General features: G+C 52.3%; 1 protein-coding gene across 1 annotated transcript in view; it reads left to right on the top strand.

Annotated features, from left to right (window-relative positions):
• The window catches only part of CDH22 (cadherin 22), a 142,597-nt gene that overhangs the window by 70,338 nt on the left and 56,264 nt on the right, over nt 1-15,995 (top strand). The window contains exon 3 of the mRNA XM_084854897.1: nt 14,350-14,644. Within this exon, the coding sequence (XP_084711023.1) occupies nt 14,350-14,644 (295 nt within the window). The remainder of the gene's footprint in view (nt 1-14,349; nt 14,645-15,995) is intronic.

Raw genomic sequence — 15,995 nt, 5'->3', positions numbered from 1 at the left:
CCCACTTTTGTCCAGCCCCTTGAATTACAGCTGAACGTCCTGACTTCGCTCCCACCTGGGTGTGTTTTCTTTCAACTTCAGTGTGGTGGTGTACAGAGGCCACCTGCCAAAACAGTTGCCTTGTTCCAGTATTTCTGGCCCTGGCTGTAGAATCATAGAATCATAGAATAGTAGGATTGGAAGGGGCCTACAAGGCCATCGACCTACAGGGAGAGGGACAGGGGGAGTGCGACCCTGTTGATTCTCCTGGACCTCTCAGCAACTTTTGATACCATCGACCATGGTATACTTCTGGATAGGTTGTCTGGGTTGGGAGTTGGAGGCACTGCACTACAGTGGTTCCGCTCCTACTTGGATGGCCAATTCCAGAAGGTGGTGCTGGGGGATTATTGCTCTGTGCCATGGCAATTATGCCATGGGGTTCCACAGGGCTCTATTTTATCCCCCATGCTGTTTAACATCTACATGAAACCGCTGGGGGAGGTCATCCGGAGGTGTGGGCTGAGGTGCCATCAATATGCGGATGACACCCAGCTCTACCTCTCTTTCTCATCAAACCTTGGTGAGGCAGTGGCTGTTCTGAATCAGGGCCTGGGCACGGTAATGGACTGGATGAGGGCCAATAAACTGAAACTCAATCCAGACAAGACGGAGGTGCTGTTAGTGGGTGGTTCATCTGCCTGGCTAGGTGATATTCAGCCTGTTCTGGAGGGGGTTGCACTCCCCCTAAAGGATCACATTCGTAGTTTGGGGGTGCTCTTGGACCCAGAACTGTCACTTGAGGCACAGGTGAACTCGGTGGCATGGAGCACTTTTTATCAGCTTAGGCTGGTATACCAACTACGCCCTTATCTGGACAGAGATAGCCTAGCTACAGTTACCCATGCTCTGATAACTTCTCGTCTGGATTACTGCAATGCGTTATACGTGGGGCTGCCTTTGAAAACGGTCCGGAAACTTCAGCTGGTCCCAAATAGGGCAGCAAGATTGTTAAGAGGGACTGGCCTGCGAGCTCACATTACGCCAGTACTTTTCCAGCTGCACTGGCTGCCAGTCCATTTCCGGGCCCGATTCAAAGTGCTGGTGTTAACATTCAAAGCCCTTAACGGCTTGGGGCCAGGTTACCAGAAGGATCGCCTCCTCCCATATGTGCCTGCCCGGACCTTAAGATCATCGTCAGCGGCCCTCCTCTGTGAGCCCCTGCCAAAGGAAGTGAGGCGGGTGGCTACTAGGAGGGCTTTTTCTGCTGTGGCACCCCAGCTCTGGAATGAGCTTCCTAGCGAGGTTCGCCTGGCACCTACATTGTATTCCTTTCGGCGCCAGGTGAAGACCTTTTTATTCTCCCAGGCATTTTAGCTTTCTGAACTTTTAGCTTTGCTGTTTTAAATCTGTATTTTAAACTCCTGCACTGCTGCTAGGTTTTATTGTGGTTGCATTGTTATACTGTGGCTTTAATGTTCTATATATTTTAAATTGTTTTATTGTGTGCTGTTTGGTTTTAATTTTTGTGAACCACCCAGAGAGCTTTGGCTATTGGGCGGTATAGAAATTAAATGAAATTAAATCAATCAATCAATCAATCAATCGAGTCCAACCCCTTGCTCAATGCAGGAATCCAAGTCAGAGCATCCCTGACAGATGGCTCTCCAGCCTTGTCTTGAATGCCTCCAGTGTGGGAGAGCCCACCACCTCCCTAGGGAATTGGTTCCATTGTCGTATTGCTCTAACAATCAGGACGTTTTTCCTGATGTTCAGCCGGAATCTGGCTTCAAGTAACTTGAGCCCATGATTCCGTGTCCTGCACTCTGGGATGATCAAGAAGAGATCCTGGCCTTCTTCTCTGTGACAACCTTTCAAGTACTTGAAGAGTGCTATCCTATCTCCCCTCAGTCTTCTCTTCTCAAAGCTAAACATGCCCAGTTCTTTCAGTCTCTCTTCATAGGGCTTTGTTTCCAGTCCTCTGATCATCTTTGTTGCCCTCCTCTGAACCCTCTCCAGTTTGTCTGCATCCTTCTTAAAGTGGGGCGCCCAGAACTGGACACAGCACTCCAGATGAGGCCTAACCAGTGCTGAGTAGAAGGGAACTAGTTCTTCCCGGGATTTGGAAGTGATGCTTCTATGAATGCAGCCCAAAAGAGCATTGGCCGTTTTTGCAGCCACATCACATTGTTGGCTCATATTCAGCTTGTGATCGACAACAATGCCAAGATCTTTCTCACTTGTAGTGTTGTTGAGCCACGTATCCTGCATCTTGTAACTGTGCCTTTGGTTTCTTTATCCTAGGTGCAGAACTTGGCATTTCTCCCTATTAAATGTCATTCTGTTGTTTTCTGCCCAGCGCTCCAGTCTATCCAGGTCACTTTGAATTTTGAATTTCTGTCTTCCAAGTGTCATCTGCAAATTTGATCAGCATTCCCTGCAGCTCCTCCTCCAAGTCATTAATAAAAATGTTGAAGAGCACTGGGCCCAGGACTGAGCCCTGCGGTACCCCACTCGTTACCTCTCCCCAGCTTGAGGAGGTCCCATTGATAAGCACTCTTTGAGTCCGATTCTGTAGCCAACTGTGGATCCACCAGATCGTTGTTTCATCTAGCCCACTTTGAGCTCGTTTGCTCATCAGGATGTCAAGGGGCACTTTGTCGAAAGCTTTGCTGAAGTCAAGGTATATGATGTCTACAGCATTGCCACGGTCTACAAGGGAGGTTACCTGATCAAAAAATGAGATCAGATTTGTCTGGCAGGACTTGTTCTTGACAAATCCATGTTGGCTTTGAGTAATCACGGCATTGTTGTCAAGGTGTTTACAGACTGAGTGCTTTATCATCTGCTCCAGAATTTTCCCAGGGATTGATGTCAGACTGACTGGTCTGTAGTTCCCAGGTTCCTCCTTTTTGCCCTTTTGGAAGATAGGGACAACATTAGCCCTCCTCCAGTCATCTGGCACTTCCCCCATCCTCCATGATTTCTCAAAGAGAATAAACAGCGGTTCTGAGAGTTCTTCTGCCAGTTCCTTTATGACTCTAGGATGCAGTTCATCTGGCCCTGGGGATTTGAACTCTTTCAAAGTCATTAGGTGTTCCTTGACCATATGCCTGTCGATCTCAAGCTGCAATCCTGCCCCTTCAGCCTATACTTTGCCTTTGCTAGGGGGGTCATAGACCCTCTTTTGGGAGAAGACTGAGCCAAAGTAGGAATTGAGCACCTCTGCCTTTTCTTTGTCATCTGTTATCATTTTGCCATCCTTATTTAATAGCTGAACCACCACTTCTTTCCTGTCTTCTACTATGCACGTAGCTGAAAAAAGCCTTTTTGTTGCTTTTAGCATCCCTGACTAACCTCAGCTCATTCTCGGCTTTAGCCTTCCTGACACCATCCCTGCAATTTTGTGGTACCTGCCTGTACTCTTCCTTTGTTGCTGGGCCTTCCTTCCACTTCCTATATGTGTGCTTTTTTGTTTTCAGGTCATCTCTAAGCTTTTTGTGAAGCCACATTGGCTTCTTCTGTTGTCTCCCACCTTTTCTTCTTGTTGGAATTGTTTGTGATTGTGCCTTGAGAATTTCCTTTTTAAAAGCTCCCACCCATCTTGGACTCCTTTTCTCGCTAGCATCGCTTGCCATGGGACCTTACTGATCATTGTTCTGAGTTTATGAAAATCAGCTTTCCTAAAATCCAAGGTACACATTTGACTACACTTGGCTCTTGCTTCCCTTAGAACCAAGAACTCAAGTACAACATGGTTGCTTTCCCCCAGAGTTCCTGTAACTGCTACTTGATCCACTAAGTCATCTCTGTTGGTTAGGATCAAGTCAAGGATAGCCGATCCTCTAGTTCCTTCCTCTGCTTACTGTAGGAGGAAGTGATCCGCCACACAAGTCAGGCATTTCCTGGAGGGGCCATGTTTTGCAGAATTTGTCTCCCAACAAATATCGGGGAAATTGAAGTCCTCCATTACTACTACATCATGCTTCCTTGACACATTGGGTATTTGCTTTTCAAAAGTTTCATCCTCGTCTTCTCCTTGGTTGGGTGGCCAGTAGTAGACTCCGACCACCAGGTTCCTTTTATTCTTTGCTCCATTTATTTTGATCCAGATGCTCTCGATGGGGCCACCGAGCTCATCCTCCTGTATTTCTGTGCAGAGATGTGTATTTTTCACATACAGTGCAACCCCACCTCCCTTTCTGTTCCTCCTGTTCCTTTTGAACAAGTTATATCCTTCAATTGCTGTATTCCAGTCATGAGAGTCATCCCACCAAATCTCAGTTATACCTATCAGGTCATAATTTCCCTCCTGTATTAAGAGTTCAAGTTCGTTCTGTTTGTTTCCCATACTCTGGGCATTAGTATATAGGCATCGAAGACCATGTGCTTCATAGTCTGGCTTTCTTCCTACATGTGTCTGAAGACTATTATTGGGTGCTATCAGAGCTGTTTTCTCTGTTGCGGTGCATGCGCCTTCGTCCATTGTTACCCCCAACATTACATCTCCCTTCCCTGTAGGATTCAGTTCAAAGCCCTCCTGATGAAGTTCTTCATGCTGTGGCCAAACACATTCTTCCCATCCTTTGTGAGGTACAACCCGTCCCTTGCCAACAGCCCATCTTCCAGGAAGTATAGCCTGTGGTCCCAGAATCCAAATCTCTCTCATCGGCACCACCTTCGTAGCCAGTCATTCACCCGGAGTATTTTTCGTTCCCTTTCTATCCCTCTTCTAACTATGGGAAGGATGGATGAGAAAACTATCTGGGCCCCAAAGTTCTTGAGTTTCCTTCCCAGAGCTTCAAAGTCTGACGTGATTTCTTCGTAGCTCCGCTTGGCAGTATCATTTGTTCCCACGTGGATGAGAAGAAAGGGATACCTGTCAGTGGGCTTTGTGAGTGCAGGCAACCCTTCAGTCACGTCTCTAATCCATCCTCCCAGGAGACATGTCCACGGGTCTTCGTGACATACTTGGGTCTCGATCCCACACAGCAAGGAGTCTCCCACTACTACCACTCTTCTCTTCTTGCTGTTGTAGGCCTGGGTTTCATCGCCTCTGTTTGACTGACCTTCAGCCTCTTGCTCACTCTCATGTAGGTACGTAGATAGATGTAGCTGTCTGTAGCTGGATAGCTATGCAGAGAGTGATCAACCCAGTGGCCTACATTTTTGGACTGTCATAGAATCATAGAATAGTAGGGTTGGAAGGGGCCTACAAGGCCATCGAGTCCAACCCCCTGCTCAATGCAGGAATCCCAAGTCAGAGCATCCCTGACAAATGGCTGTCCAGCCTCGTCTTGAAGGCCTCCAGTGTGGGAGAGCCCACCACCTCCCTAGGTCATTGGTTCCATTGTCATATTGCTTTTACAGTCAGGAAATTTTTCCTGATGTTCAGCCGGAATCTGGCTTCCTGTAACTTGAGCCCATGATTCCGTATCCTGCACTCTGGGATGATCAAGAAGAGTTCCTGGCCTTCCTTTCTGTGGCAACCTTTCAAGTACTTGAAGAGCACTATCATATCTCCCCTCAGTCTTCTCTTCTCAAGGCTAAACACGCCCAGTTCTTTCAGTCTCTCCTCATAGGGCTTTGTTTCCAGTCCCCTGATCATCTTTGTTGCCCTCCTCTGAACCCTCTCCAGCTTGTCTGCATCCTTCTTCAGGTGTGGCGCCCAGAACTGGACACAGTACTCCAGATGAGTCCTAACCAGTGCTGAGTAGAGGGGAACTAGTACTTCCCGGGATTTGGAAGCGATGCTTCTATGAATGCAGCCCAAAAGAGCATTTGCCTTTTTTGCAGCCACATCACATTGTTGGCTCATATTCAGCTTGTGATCGACAGCAATTCCAAGATCCTTCTCACTTGTAGTGTTGTTGAGCCACGTATCCCCCATCTTGTAACTGTGCATTTGGTTTCTTTTTCCTAGGTGCAGAACTTGGCATTTATCCCTGTCCTTGGGGGAGTGGCTGTGGGGACCGCCATGGCGAGTGCTTCAGCATTTGCCACTGTCTGCAGCTTTTCTGAAGTAGGAAGAGGGGCATTCCAGGATTCCAATGGGTCGCCATTTTCCATCTCTCGCCCTTTAGGCTCCAGGCTGCCAGGCATACATGTGGTCCAAACTGAAAGTTCTGGGAGGCTGATACTAGCCCAAAGAGCATTTGCAGAAGTAGGGATATTTGCTCTGGAAATGGGGTGCATGTGTTGGGGCATGTCAGTTGCATAGGAAAATGGTCAGTCTGCATCAGAAAATGTTCTGATGCCCAGAGAGATTTAATTTAGCATGTTTATTTTACTTGCGTTTAGCTAAAAGTTAAACAAAGCTTTTAAAAAAAGTACCTTTTGTTAATTTTTCATCCCAATGCACTGCATGTATTTGAACTGAAATATCTGAGGAAAAAAAATAAAGCATACGTAATGTGATTTAAATGTTATATTATGTAAAATTTTTGAAATCAGAATACTTGTAAACATTTAAGGACAGTAGCATGTACATCCCTTACATTGTTTAAATTTCAGAAAAAAGCAAAGATACAGAAAACTTTTGATGCACTAGTTAATTTTAGCAGCCCAGAAACTGTGCATGATGTGCTGAGAAATGCTCATCTGTTTCAACGGAGTGCAGCGCTCCTCCATTGAGGTTGTTGGGGCACCTTCAGTTTCGCTGTCACTACTTATGAGTTCCGTTTTGCTCTGAGACACAGATGTATTTTATTGACGTGCGTGCATTCTCTCACACACTGGTTTGGGACAATCACCTGAGAAACATTAATTACATTAATTCATTTTTACTAATGAACGTATGAAATGGAAAATTTTCTGTGGAAGAATAAAATCCTGGAGAATTTTCTAGTAACGTTTTCCATTTTGTAAACTTTTCCTTGGAAAATTTGCCACCTCACAACACTGCGTGTAACTTAAGCCCATTAACTCTAGATTTGCTCTTTGTGGCAGCAGAGAACACGCCCCTGCCAAAGTCCTGCGGGGGTTTAACAGGAGCTGTCATGCCCTCCTGTGGCTTTTCTCTGTGTTGAGGGTAAGAAGGGAGAGTCTGGGGTACAGCAACCTTGTTCAGGCCAGTGCTGGAAAGGGCACTTGGGTGGGAATGCTTAGCACGTAAATGGGTGTGTGTGCCTGCGTGCGCGCGCGCATGCCTGCACTGGTGCATCTTGCCAGGGCTGCTGCCCCGTGATGGCCGTGATGTGGGAATGTATCTCTGTTGGCAGGGAGGCATCCTTCCTGTTCGTTATTAACTGGTGTTATTTATTTACAGAATTTTTATACTGCTCTATACCTAATGAGATTCCTGAGTAGTGAGGAATAAAAGCCACCTTGAGTGCCATTTTGGGGTCGAAAGGCAGGGTACAAATCAAATGAATGAATTAATAAAAATACAGAATTTAAAAAATTAAAATCTGAGTATATCAATAAAACCATGGCTGGTCAATCGGGGAAGGCTTGTTTAAATAAAAGTGTCTTCAGCAGATGCCAGGAACAAACATGAGCACACAGGGGGCCGCACCGAGAGAGCGCCAGTGCACTGAGGACTCTGCTCTGGGTGACTCCAGACGGACTGCAGGTCCATGTGAAACCTCCAGCAGTGCCTCATCGGATGACCTCAGTGGCTAGGCAAGGGAGAAGGCGCTCTCTCAGATATCTTGGGCCCGATTTGCTTAAGGCCCTACACATGAGGAACAAAGTCTTAACCCTGGCCTGGGAGCAGATTGGCAGCCAGTGCGGCTCCCTCAGCCGGGTGTCTGCATGCCAAAAAGGGACAGCTGCTGACAACAGCAGAGCTGCTGCGTTCTGTGCTAGCTGCAGTGCCGGAGCACCCTTAAAGGCCGCCCCACATTCAGTGCATTGTGGTAGCCCAGTCTTGAGGTTATTAGCATCTATACCACTGTGGCCAGGCGGTCCCTGTCCAGGAGAGGCTGCAGCTGGTATACCAGCCGAAGCTGGCAGGAGGCACCCTGAGGTGCTGGGGCCACTTGAGCTTCCATGAGCCTGGACTTCCAGAGTGAGCACAGTCCCATCCAGAACAGGTGATGGGCCTGTCTCCCGGACTCGGGAACCACTCACCCACGAGGCCTCCATCTTGCCCGGGTTCAGCTTCAGTTTATTGGCCCTCATCCAGCCCATCACTGAGTCTAGGCGCTGATCCAGGACTTGCACAACTTCACCTGGTTCAGATGTCACAGGGAAATAGAGCTGCATGTCATCGGCATACTGATGGCACTTTGCTCGAATCCCGTCACGACGGCTCCCGGTGGCTTCATATAGATGTTGAACAACGTTTGGGACAAGACGGTACCCTGGGGCACCCCACAGCTCAATTGCCAAGGAGGCTCAATTGCCCAATGTTACTCTCTGAAATGGACCCCACAGGTAGGACCGCAGCCACTGTGCCTCCAGCACCCAGACCATGGGGCATTGTTCAGGTCTGTGTTTGCTTGATTTGCGGCAGGGGTGACAGCAGCATTTCTTGCTGGGGGGTGTATCTTCCCTGTTTTTGGCTGCCATCTTTGCTAGGCAACCTGGTCTGTGTTGGCTGCAGTGGGTGGCTGCATTTGGGTTCCTGGGGATCCTCTCCAGAAGGTTTGGCTAAGGGCTTCTTTCTCCTCCCCAGTGAGGTAAATAAGAAACATAAACTGTACCTAACAAGACAAATATAACGAGGGGCTCATAAAAAGTGGCAGTGCTGGTATAAATTCTGGCTGCTGGAGCTGTGTGTCTGTGTGAGGTGGATTATGGAATTGCAGTTTGGAAGATGGAGTGGCCCATAAACATTTTCATATTTCATTAGCCGATTAATGGATGGCTCACTTTTTTGGCAACTTTGCTGATTCTCAGCAAAAATTCTGGGGAGTAAATGAAGGTGTCTGATGATGCCTTTCCGGGGGCTTGTCCCATTATGGATGGTCCCAATTAATGCCTGCGCTGCTTGCCGTGGAGCTGGATTCTGCCTGTCCAGTTACTGTTAATAGATTTCTCATAAGTGGCTGGATTGTAAAAACCTCATAATTCAGTTTAATGCCACCAATAAAATTATCTCTGGACGTCTGGCCCAGATTCCAGGCACTCTGGGGCCGGGGGAGCACCGCTGACCCTTTCGCTCCAGGGTTGCGGATCCCTGGGAACTGCTGGTTTGGCGGCGACAGCAGGAGCCACCGCTAGTCTGGGTTCCTGCCCACCTGTGGCTGTTGCTGCCGCTGCTGCCGCTCCCCAGGATGGCCGACCAGGGCAGGGGAGGATGTTGCGCAGCAAGCCCCCCTCGGGGGGAGAGGGATCTGGGGCTCCGTGTCAGCGGCAAAGGGAGCACCAGTCCTTCCCCCTGCTCTTCGCCTGCTCGGAAAACCCAACTACTTTGGGGGCTGAGCAGAGCCAGGCTGGTGCTGCTCCACACACAGAGACAAGCAGTCAGCACCACCGCAGAATTCCTGGCCCTAGCCAGCATGATTCAGTCCAGAGGGCCTGAGCTCAAAGAGACCAGAATTCAAATCCTGAGTTAGCTACAGGCTCACATGGTGCCCTTGAGCAAGCCACTCAGCCTCAGCTCCTCCTCTGAAATGGGACCTCTCCCTTTCTCTCCAGATTTTGCCAAATGACTCACACTGAAGAGCATTTTGTTTAACTGTTAAACTTCCTGAATGTCCGGACCTGCCAGACTGAAGGAGGCTTACAGCTCCAGCCCTCAAACCCACTGTGGGTCCTGAACCATCTTGAGGCTGTGCGCATGTGGGGGCGGGAATTAACATAGGAACGTAAGAAGAGCCATGCTGGATCAGGCCAAGGGTCCATCTAGTCCAGCTTTCTCTTCACATAGTGGCCAACCAGTTGCCCCAGTGGGAAGCACACAAGCGGGACATGAGTGCAAGAGCACCCTCCTGCCCATGTTCCTCAGCAATTGGTGTACGCAGGCATACAGCCTCTCCAGTGCTGAGCATAATATATAGCAATCGGGACTAGTAGCCATTGATTGCTGCCGCCGCCGCCTCCTCCGTGAACTTGTCCAATCCCCTTTTGAAACCATCCAGACCACCATCCCTGTGTCTTGTGGAAGCACAAACGGTAGTTTAACGTGGCGCTGGCTGGAAAAGGCCTTTGCCCACTTCATGATGGAGCTCTGCCTGGAATGGCGAAACCAGTCCGGTGAGCAAGAGGCTGGAGAAGGTTGTGCGACTGGGCCTGCTCTGGAGAGAGACCGTCGGGCTGGAACCCAGTGTAAGGTCAGGCCACAGGGGATGGGGAAGGGGCCTCCCTCGGGCTGAGGCCTGGACAGCCTCTGCCACTCAGAAGGTCTGAGCTGCCTTCCGCCAGCATCCCAGAGGCGCTGAGGGTGGGCGCTGCCATGGTCACCAGGTGCCTCCTGTGGGGCCTGGTGGCTGCTTCTGTGGCCAGCCCTGTGGCTGCTCACTCTTCCCAGGCCACTCTTCCACAAACAGTGTGAGCCCTTGAGATGTTTTGGACGTCAGGCCCCAGCATTCCTGGTGGGGGCTGATGGGAGCTGAAGGCACCCGAAGGGCACCAGGTTGGGGAAGGCTATTCTTGGCCATCATGACTGTGCTGAAAAGGGAGGGGGTTGGATCCTCGAAGTCCTCTGCCACTCAGCCTTCGCCATGACTGTTGAGTGGCTGTGCTGTGTGCCCTGGGGTTCCTGTGGCCACTAACTGCTTGCTGGCCAGCCAAGGAACGGCTGCTCCTTCCTGCATATGCTGGGGTGGCCGAGCGTTGTGAAGAGCCTTTGCAATGGGGCCCAAGCAGTGACTGTACCACATTCTAAAATAAATCCCACCTGGGTAGCTCAGTCAAGCAGTTTCCCTCACAATGCTTGTTCGGAGCCTACGGCACAACCACGAAGGGCTGAGTGTCGTGGTGCTCTCTGGAAACGGAGCTGGCCTCAGGCTGGGTGCCAGGAGACACCCACCAGTGGCTGTTCTAGAAAGCCGGACCCTGCCGGCACAATGCCAAGCAGGGCTGTGATGCTCCTGTCACCAAAAGGCTCCTAAGTATGGAAGGCTAGAAAGGGCCTCCTCCACGTGTTCGAAACTGTGCGTCGTTCCCATTTATTTATTTATTTATTTATTTATTTATTTATTTATTTCATTTCTATACCGCCCAATAGCCAAAGCTCTCTGGGTGGTTCACAAAAATTAAAACCAAACAGCACACAATAAAACAATTTAAAATATATAGAACATTAAAGCCACAGTATAACAATGCAACCACAATAAAACCTAGCAGCAGTGCAGGAGTTTAAAATACAGATTTAAAACAGCAAAGCTAAAAGTTCAGAAAGCTAAAATGCTAAAATGCCTGGGAGAATAAAAAGGTCTTCACCTGGCGCCGAAAGGAATACAATGTAGGTGCCAGGCGAACCTCGCTAGGAAGCTCATTCCAGAGCTGGGGTGCCACAGCAGAAAAAGCCCTCCTAGTAGCCACCCGCCTCACTTCCTTTGGCAGGGGCTCACAGAGGAGGGCCGCTGACGATGATCTTAAGGTCCGGGCAGGCACATATGGGAGGAGGCGATCCTTCTGGTAACCTGGCCCCAAGCCGTTAAGGGCTTTGAATGTTAACACCAGCACTTTGAATCGGGCCCGGAAATGGACTGGCAGCCAGTGCAGCTGGAAAAGTACTGGCGTAATGTGAGCTCGCAGGCCAGTCCCTCTTAACAATCTTGCTGCCCTATTTGGGACCAGCTGAAGTTTCCGGACCGTTTTCAAAGGCAGCCCCACGTATAACGCATTGCAGTAATCCAGACGAGAAGTTATCAGAGCATGGGTAACTGTAGCTAGGCTATCTCTGTCCAGATAAGGGCGTAGTTGGTATACCAGCCTAAGCTGATAAAAAGTGCTCCATGCCACCGAGTTCACCTGTGCCTCAAGTGACATTTCTGGATCCAAGAGCACCCCCAAACTACGAATGTGATCCTTTAGGGGGAGTGCAACCCCCTCCAGAACAGGCTGAATATCACCTAGCCGGGCAGACGAACCACCCACTAACAGCACCTCCGTCTTGTCTGGACTGAGTTTCAGTTTATTGGCCCTCATCCGGTCCATTACCATGCCCAGGCCCTTTTTTTTAAATGTAGTTCTGAAAGGGCGTGTGGTGGGGTGAGGGTAGACAAGAGGCTGCAGGGGAGAACGGGTAGAAGCAGCAGCTGGGCTTCAGTAAACCGGGACACCCGCCCACTTCGGGTTGTCTCCCACTCGGTCAACGGGGAGCTTTGTGGACTTCCCCGCCGCAACAGCCAGGCTGCCTCTAGCTTGCGTTAGAAGCGTCAGGCCGCAGGAGCGAGGCTCAACCTTCTTGGCGTGCTGGCGGCAAGGCAGTCTCCGGGAGGGACGGGTCTATAGAGGGGCTCTCTTGCATGCCGGAGGTCTCAGGGCGGATCCCTGGCAGCATCTCCAGGCAGGGCTAGGAAAGAATCTTCCCTGGAAACCCAGAGAGCCATTGCTGCCCGTTGGTGTCGACGGTGCTGGGCTAGGTGGACCAGTGGTCTGACGCGTCTTGAGGCAACTTCCCGTCTGCCTCCACGGTCACGTGTTGCCCCCATTTCCACCCTGCCTGAGCTGCGGGTCACGAGGCGGGGTGGGACTGTGCTTGCAGGCCAACGACAAGCCAGTTGTGTCTGTGGCTTAATAGAGGAGGCCAGGTGACCCCACTGCATTGGCGGCCCTCCTGGGAGCATGGAGCTGGTGGAGCAGGCAGCGTGGGGGGGTCTCTCCCAAATGCAAAGGTTTATGGCAGGGCTGTGGGTCGTCTCTGCATGCCGGGCACTCCCAAATTTGCACCAGGTGACCCAAATCCTGCTTCAGCTAAAGCTGAATGGTGTGAGCTGCGATGGTGATAGAAACTTCAGCAGGTGGGTGTGTTTTTGCCTGCTCTGCATAGCCTGCCTCTGTGGGTCACGGGGGAGGAGGGGGCAATGAGCTGAGTGCCGAAGCTCTGCCCTTTGGCCACTGGGCAGGCCAGCCCAGCAGCCCCGACTTCTGAGGTGCCCTGGGCCTTGCCCACAAGCCATCAAGTCTGTCTTTGTGATGCTGAGGACTAGGAATGTGTCTTTGAATCAAAAAGAAATGAAGCAAGGGGAGGCATGATGAGATTCTCAAGGTTTGGAATTCTGCTTGAACCCCGGGGGGCGGGGGGCTGTGCAGGTGGTGTCTTTTCTGCCCTTGCGCAGAATCGCAGGACCAACTGAGGCAGCACCAGTTTGGATGGAAGGGAGCTTTTGCTCAGGCATGGACTGGATGAGAACAAGCTTCTTCCCAAGGGCCTCAGACCTCCTCTTACATTTGTGATGGCCGCACTCCCCCCCACACACACATTTTTAGTGACATTTCTGGGAAAGGCTGGAGGGTCACTGAAGTTCCCAAAGTGGAGATACTTCTCTGCTGGTGACTCAGACGGAGGCAGCGCTCGTCTCTGGGTGAATCAATAGGGAAGTGGCCAATAGCAGTTACTGGCATGCGGGGGGGGGGGGGGCTCTTGCACAAGCTTCTGGGAAATGTTTGTGATGCATCTGAGTCTTGTCCGGGCTGCTTTTCTGTTGCATTCTGCAGCTGGGGAGTGGACTTGATGCGGCAATCCTTGTGTGTTTATGGGGGCTGGAATCAGGGCAAACTTCCTGACCTCTGTGGCATTGATACTTACCTAGAATGCAAGCAGGGTGGGGTGGGGTGGGGGTGGGGTGTGGGTGGGTCCCCCCATGGGATCAGCTTTCTAGGGGGGAATAGAGGCTCATGCTAGCGACGTACGTGCCACGGCCCCCAGAGAGCCTGGCCTTGAGGTGGGCTTTCCGGAGGTGGCTCTGGCATGCCTATGGGGTGCATCATTCGCCTGATCCAGCTCACCGGGCCCCTGCACCAGCATGTCCAGCCCTGGGATGCTCTGACACATTGTGATTTCTATTTCTTCAAGGGTGGAACCCTCCTGTGGAGCTGTGGGCAAAGGTTTCCACACAGTTTTCCTCATAAGGAAAAGAGAACCTTTCAAGTAATAGAGAAATGATGCTTTGCATGTAATGCTTCAGCAATCCTGGATGTTAGCACACCCCAGACTGGAAAGCCCCAGTTGCAAGACAGGTGGCACCACTCAGACAGACAGGCGACAGTCATGCCACCTGGCCACTTCCGAGGGGTGGGATGGCATTTAGTGCATGCAGCAGAACTGGCTCCTGGTCCTGGAGCACTCCCCTTTGCAGGGGCTCTGCCCCCTGGCCCGGGAAGATTCCTGCTGTGTGGGGAAGGGGCTGGCTGGCGCGTAGCAAGTGCCTGTCCCTCCTGTCCCCTCCCAGGTGCAGCTGCAGTGAGGTCTCCTGTGCCCAGGCAGCCCTTTCTGGCTCCAGCCTCCTCTCTGTCTGGCTCTGTCCTGCCCAGATTCACTCAGACTCGGACGAGGGAGACGGCTCCATCAAGTACACAATCTCTGGGGAGGGGGCCGGCACCATCTTCCTGATTGATGAGTTGACGGGTGACATCCATGCCACTGAGCGCCTCGATCGTGAGCAGAAAACGTTCTACACGCTGCGGGCACAGGCACGGGACCGCCAGACCGACCGGCTGCTGGAGCCCGAGTCGGAGTTCGTCATCAAGGTACAGGACATCAACGACAGCGAGCCCCGGTTCCTGGGGGGGCCCTACATCGGGAGCGTGGCTGAGCTCTCCCCCATCGGTGAGTCCCTGGCGCGGTGTCTCCCAGAGCGCTCCCCGCCCCCCAGCTCTGGCAGGACCGTGGCACCCTCCACGCTGATTTCGCCGACTGAGGCTGCCTATGGGACGCCTGCCAGTCCAGCGAAGTGGAGCTTGCTGCCCTCCTGCTCTGCCCTGCTTTCCGAGGTCCTCCTGTCCTCCCGACTCGTTTCTCTCGGACCCCCAGCATGGGGAGCCCTGGCTGGCACCCTTGTCACCTGCCAGCGTCCGCGGTTCACAGCAGTGGAAGGCCTCCGTGGGCCAGGCTGCGGGGGGCTCCTCTGCATCGTGAGCGGGAGGGTGGCGCTGCACTCCGCCCTGCGCCCGGGCCTCCTACAGGCAGCTGGTCATCTGCAGCATGCGCAGGCTGCTGGACTGGACGGGCCTGTGGCCTGGTGCAGCACCGCTCTTCTCGGGGCCTCCTCGCCTGCGGCCTCACGCCCGCCCCGCCGGCGCCCTTCTCCCTGGGCCTGCTGCTGTCCCAGGCCTCTGTGCCCGCTGCTCCTCCACCACAGCCCTGCGCCTTTGCTCAGGGCCCCTTCCCCAAGCACCCTTAAGAAGCCCAGCAAGCCCAGGGCTGGGTCAGGCCAAAGGCCCCGCTTAGCCCAGCATTCTCCTCCCAGAGTGGCCAACCAGGGCCCCCGGGGGAACTGACATTTTGGGCTGAAAAGAAGCCTTGTCCACCATGGGCTGAGATGGAGCCCAGTGGGTCCTGCTCTCGGCACCCCAAGGGCTGCCCCTCCCTCCCTCCCTTCCCAGGTCCCAGCTCGCTTGTGAGCAGCAGCGCTTGGCAGCGAAGGGCGCTGTGCCTGCAAGGGGAGGAGGAAGAAGGTGTTGTTGGGGTGGGTAGGAGTGAAGGGCGGGGAGCAGCTGCTCTCCTTCCCCGTCCCCAGAACAAAGCCACTCTGGGCTGGATTGGTTCCGAAACAGTGGATTCTGGGCCCCCTTAGATTAGAGACAGCCTGCCATCCGAGGCACAGGTGCCCAGGGCAAGACCCCTCCGGCACAGGGGAAGGGGCCAAAGTTGGGCCAGCGGAATTGCTGCTTGGAGAAGGAAATGTGATTTAGATGTTGGTGTCGCAGGGGAGACGTTGGGATGTTCCCCCCCCCTGGGTGCCCGAGGGAGGAGCAGCCCCAGCCCTCCCCGGAAAACAGCGGGCTTTCTTTCCACTGGTCAGAGAGAGGGAGGCCCGATGAACAGCTCCTCACTTCCCTGCTCCAGCTGAGAAGTGGATGCGCAGCAGCTTGGCGCTAGAGCACCAGCTCTGCATGCTGACGGGGCCAGGATCAGTCCTGGAGTCTCTAGGTGGGCCCAGGAAACCTGGAGAGCCGCT

The sequence above is a fragment of the Heloderma suspectum genome, chromosome 4, assembly GCF_057233095.1.
Source record: "Heloderma suspectum isolate Gila_16-S chromosome 4, 16-S_ref, whole genome shotgun sequence".
Taxonomy (NCBI): Eukaryota; Metazoa; Chordata; class Lepidosauria; order Squamata; family Helodermatidae; genus Heloderma; species Heloderma suspectum.
This window is presented reverse-complemented; position numbering and strand designations above follow the sequence as displayed.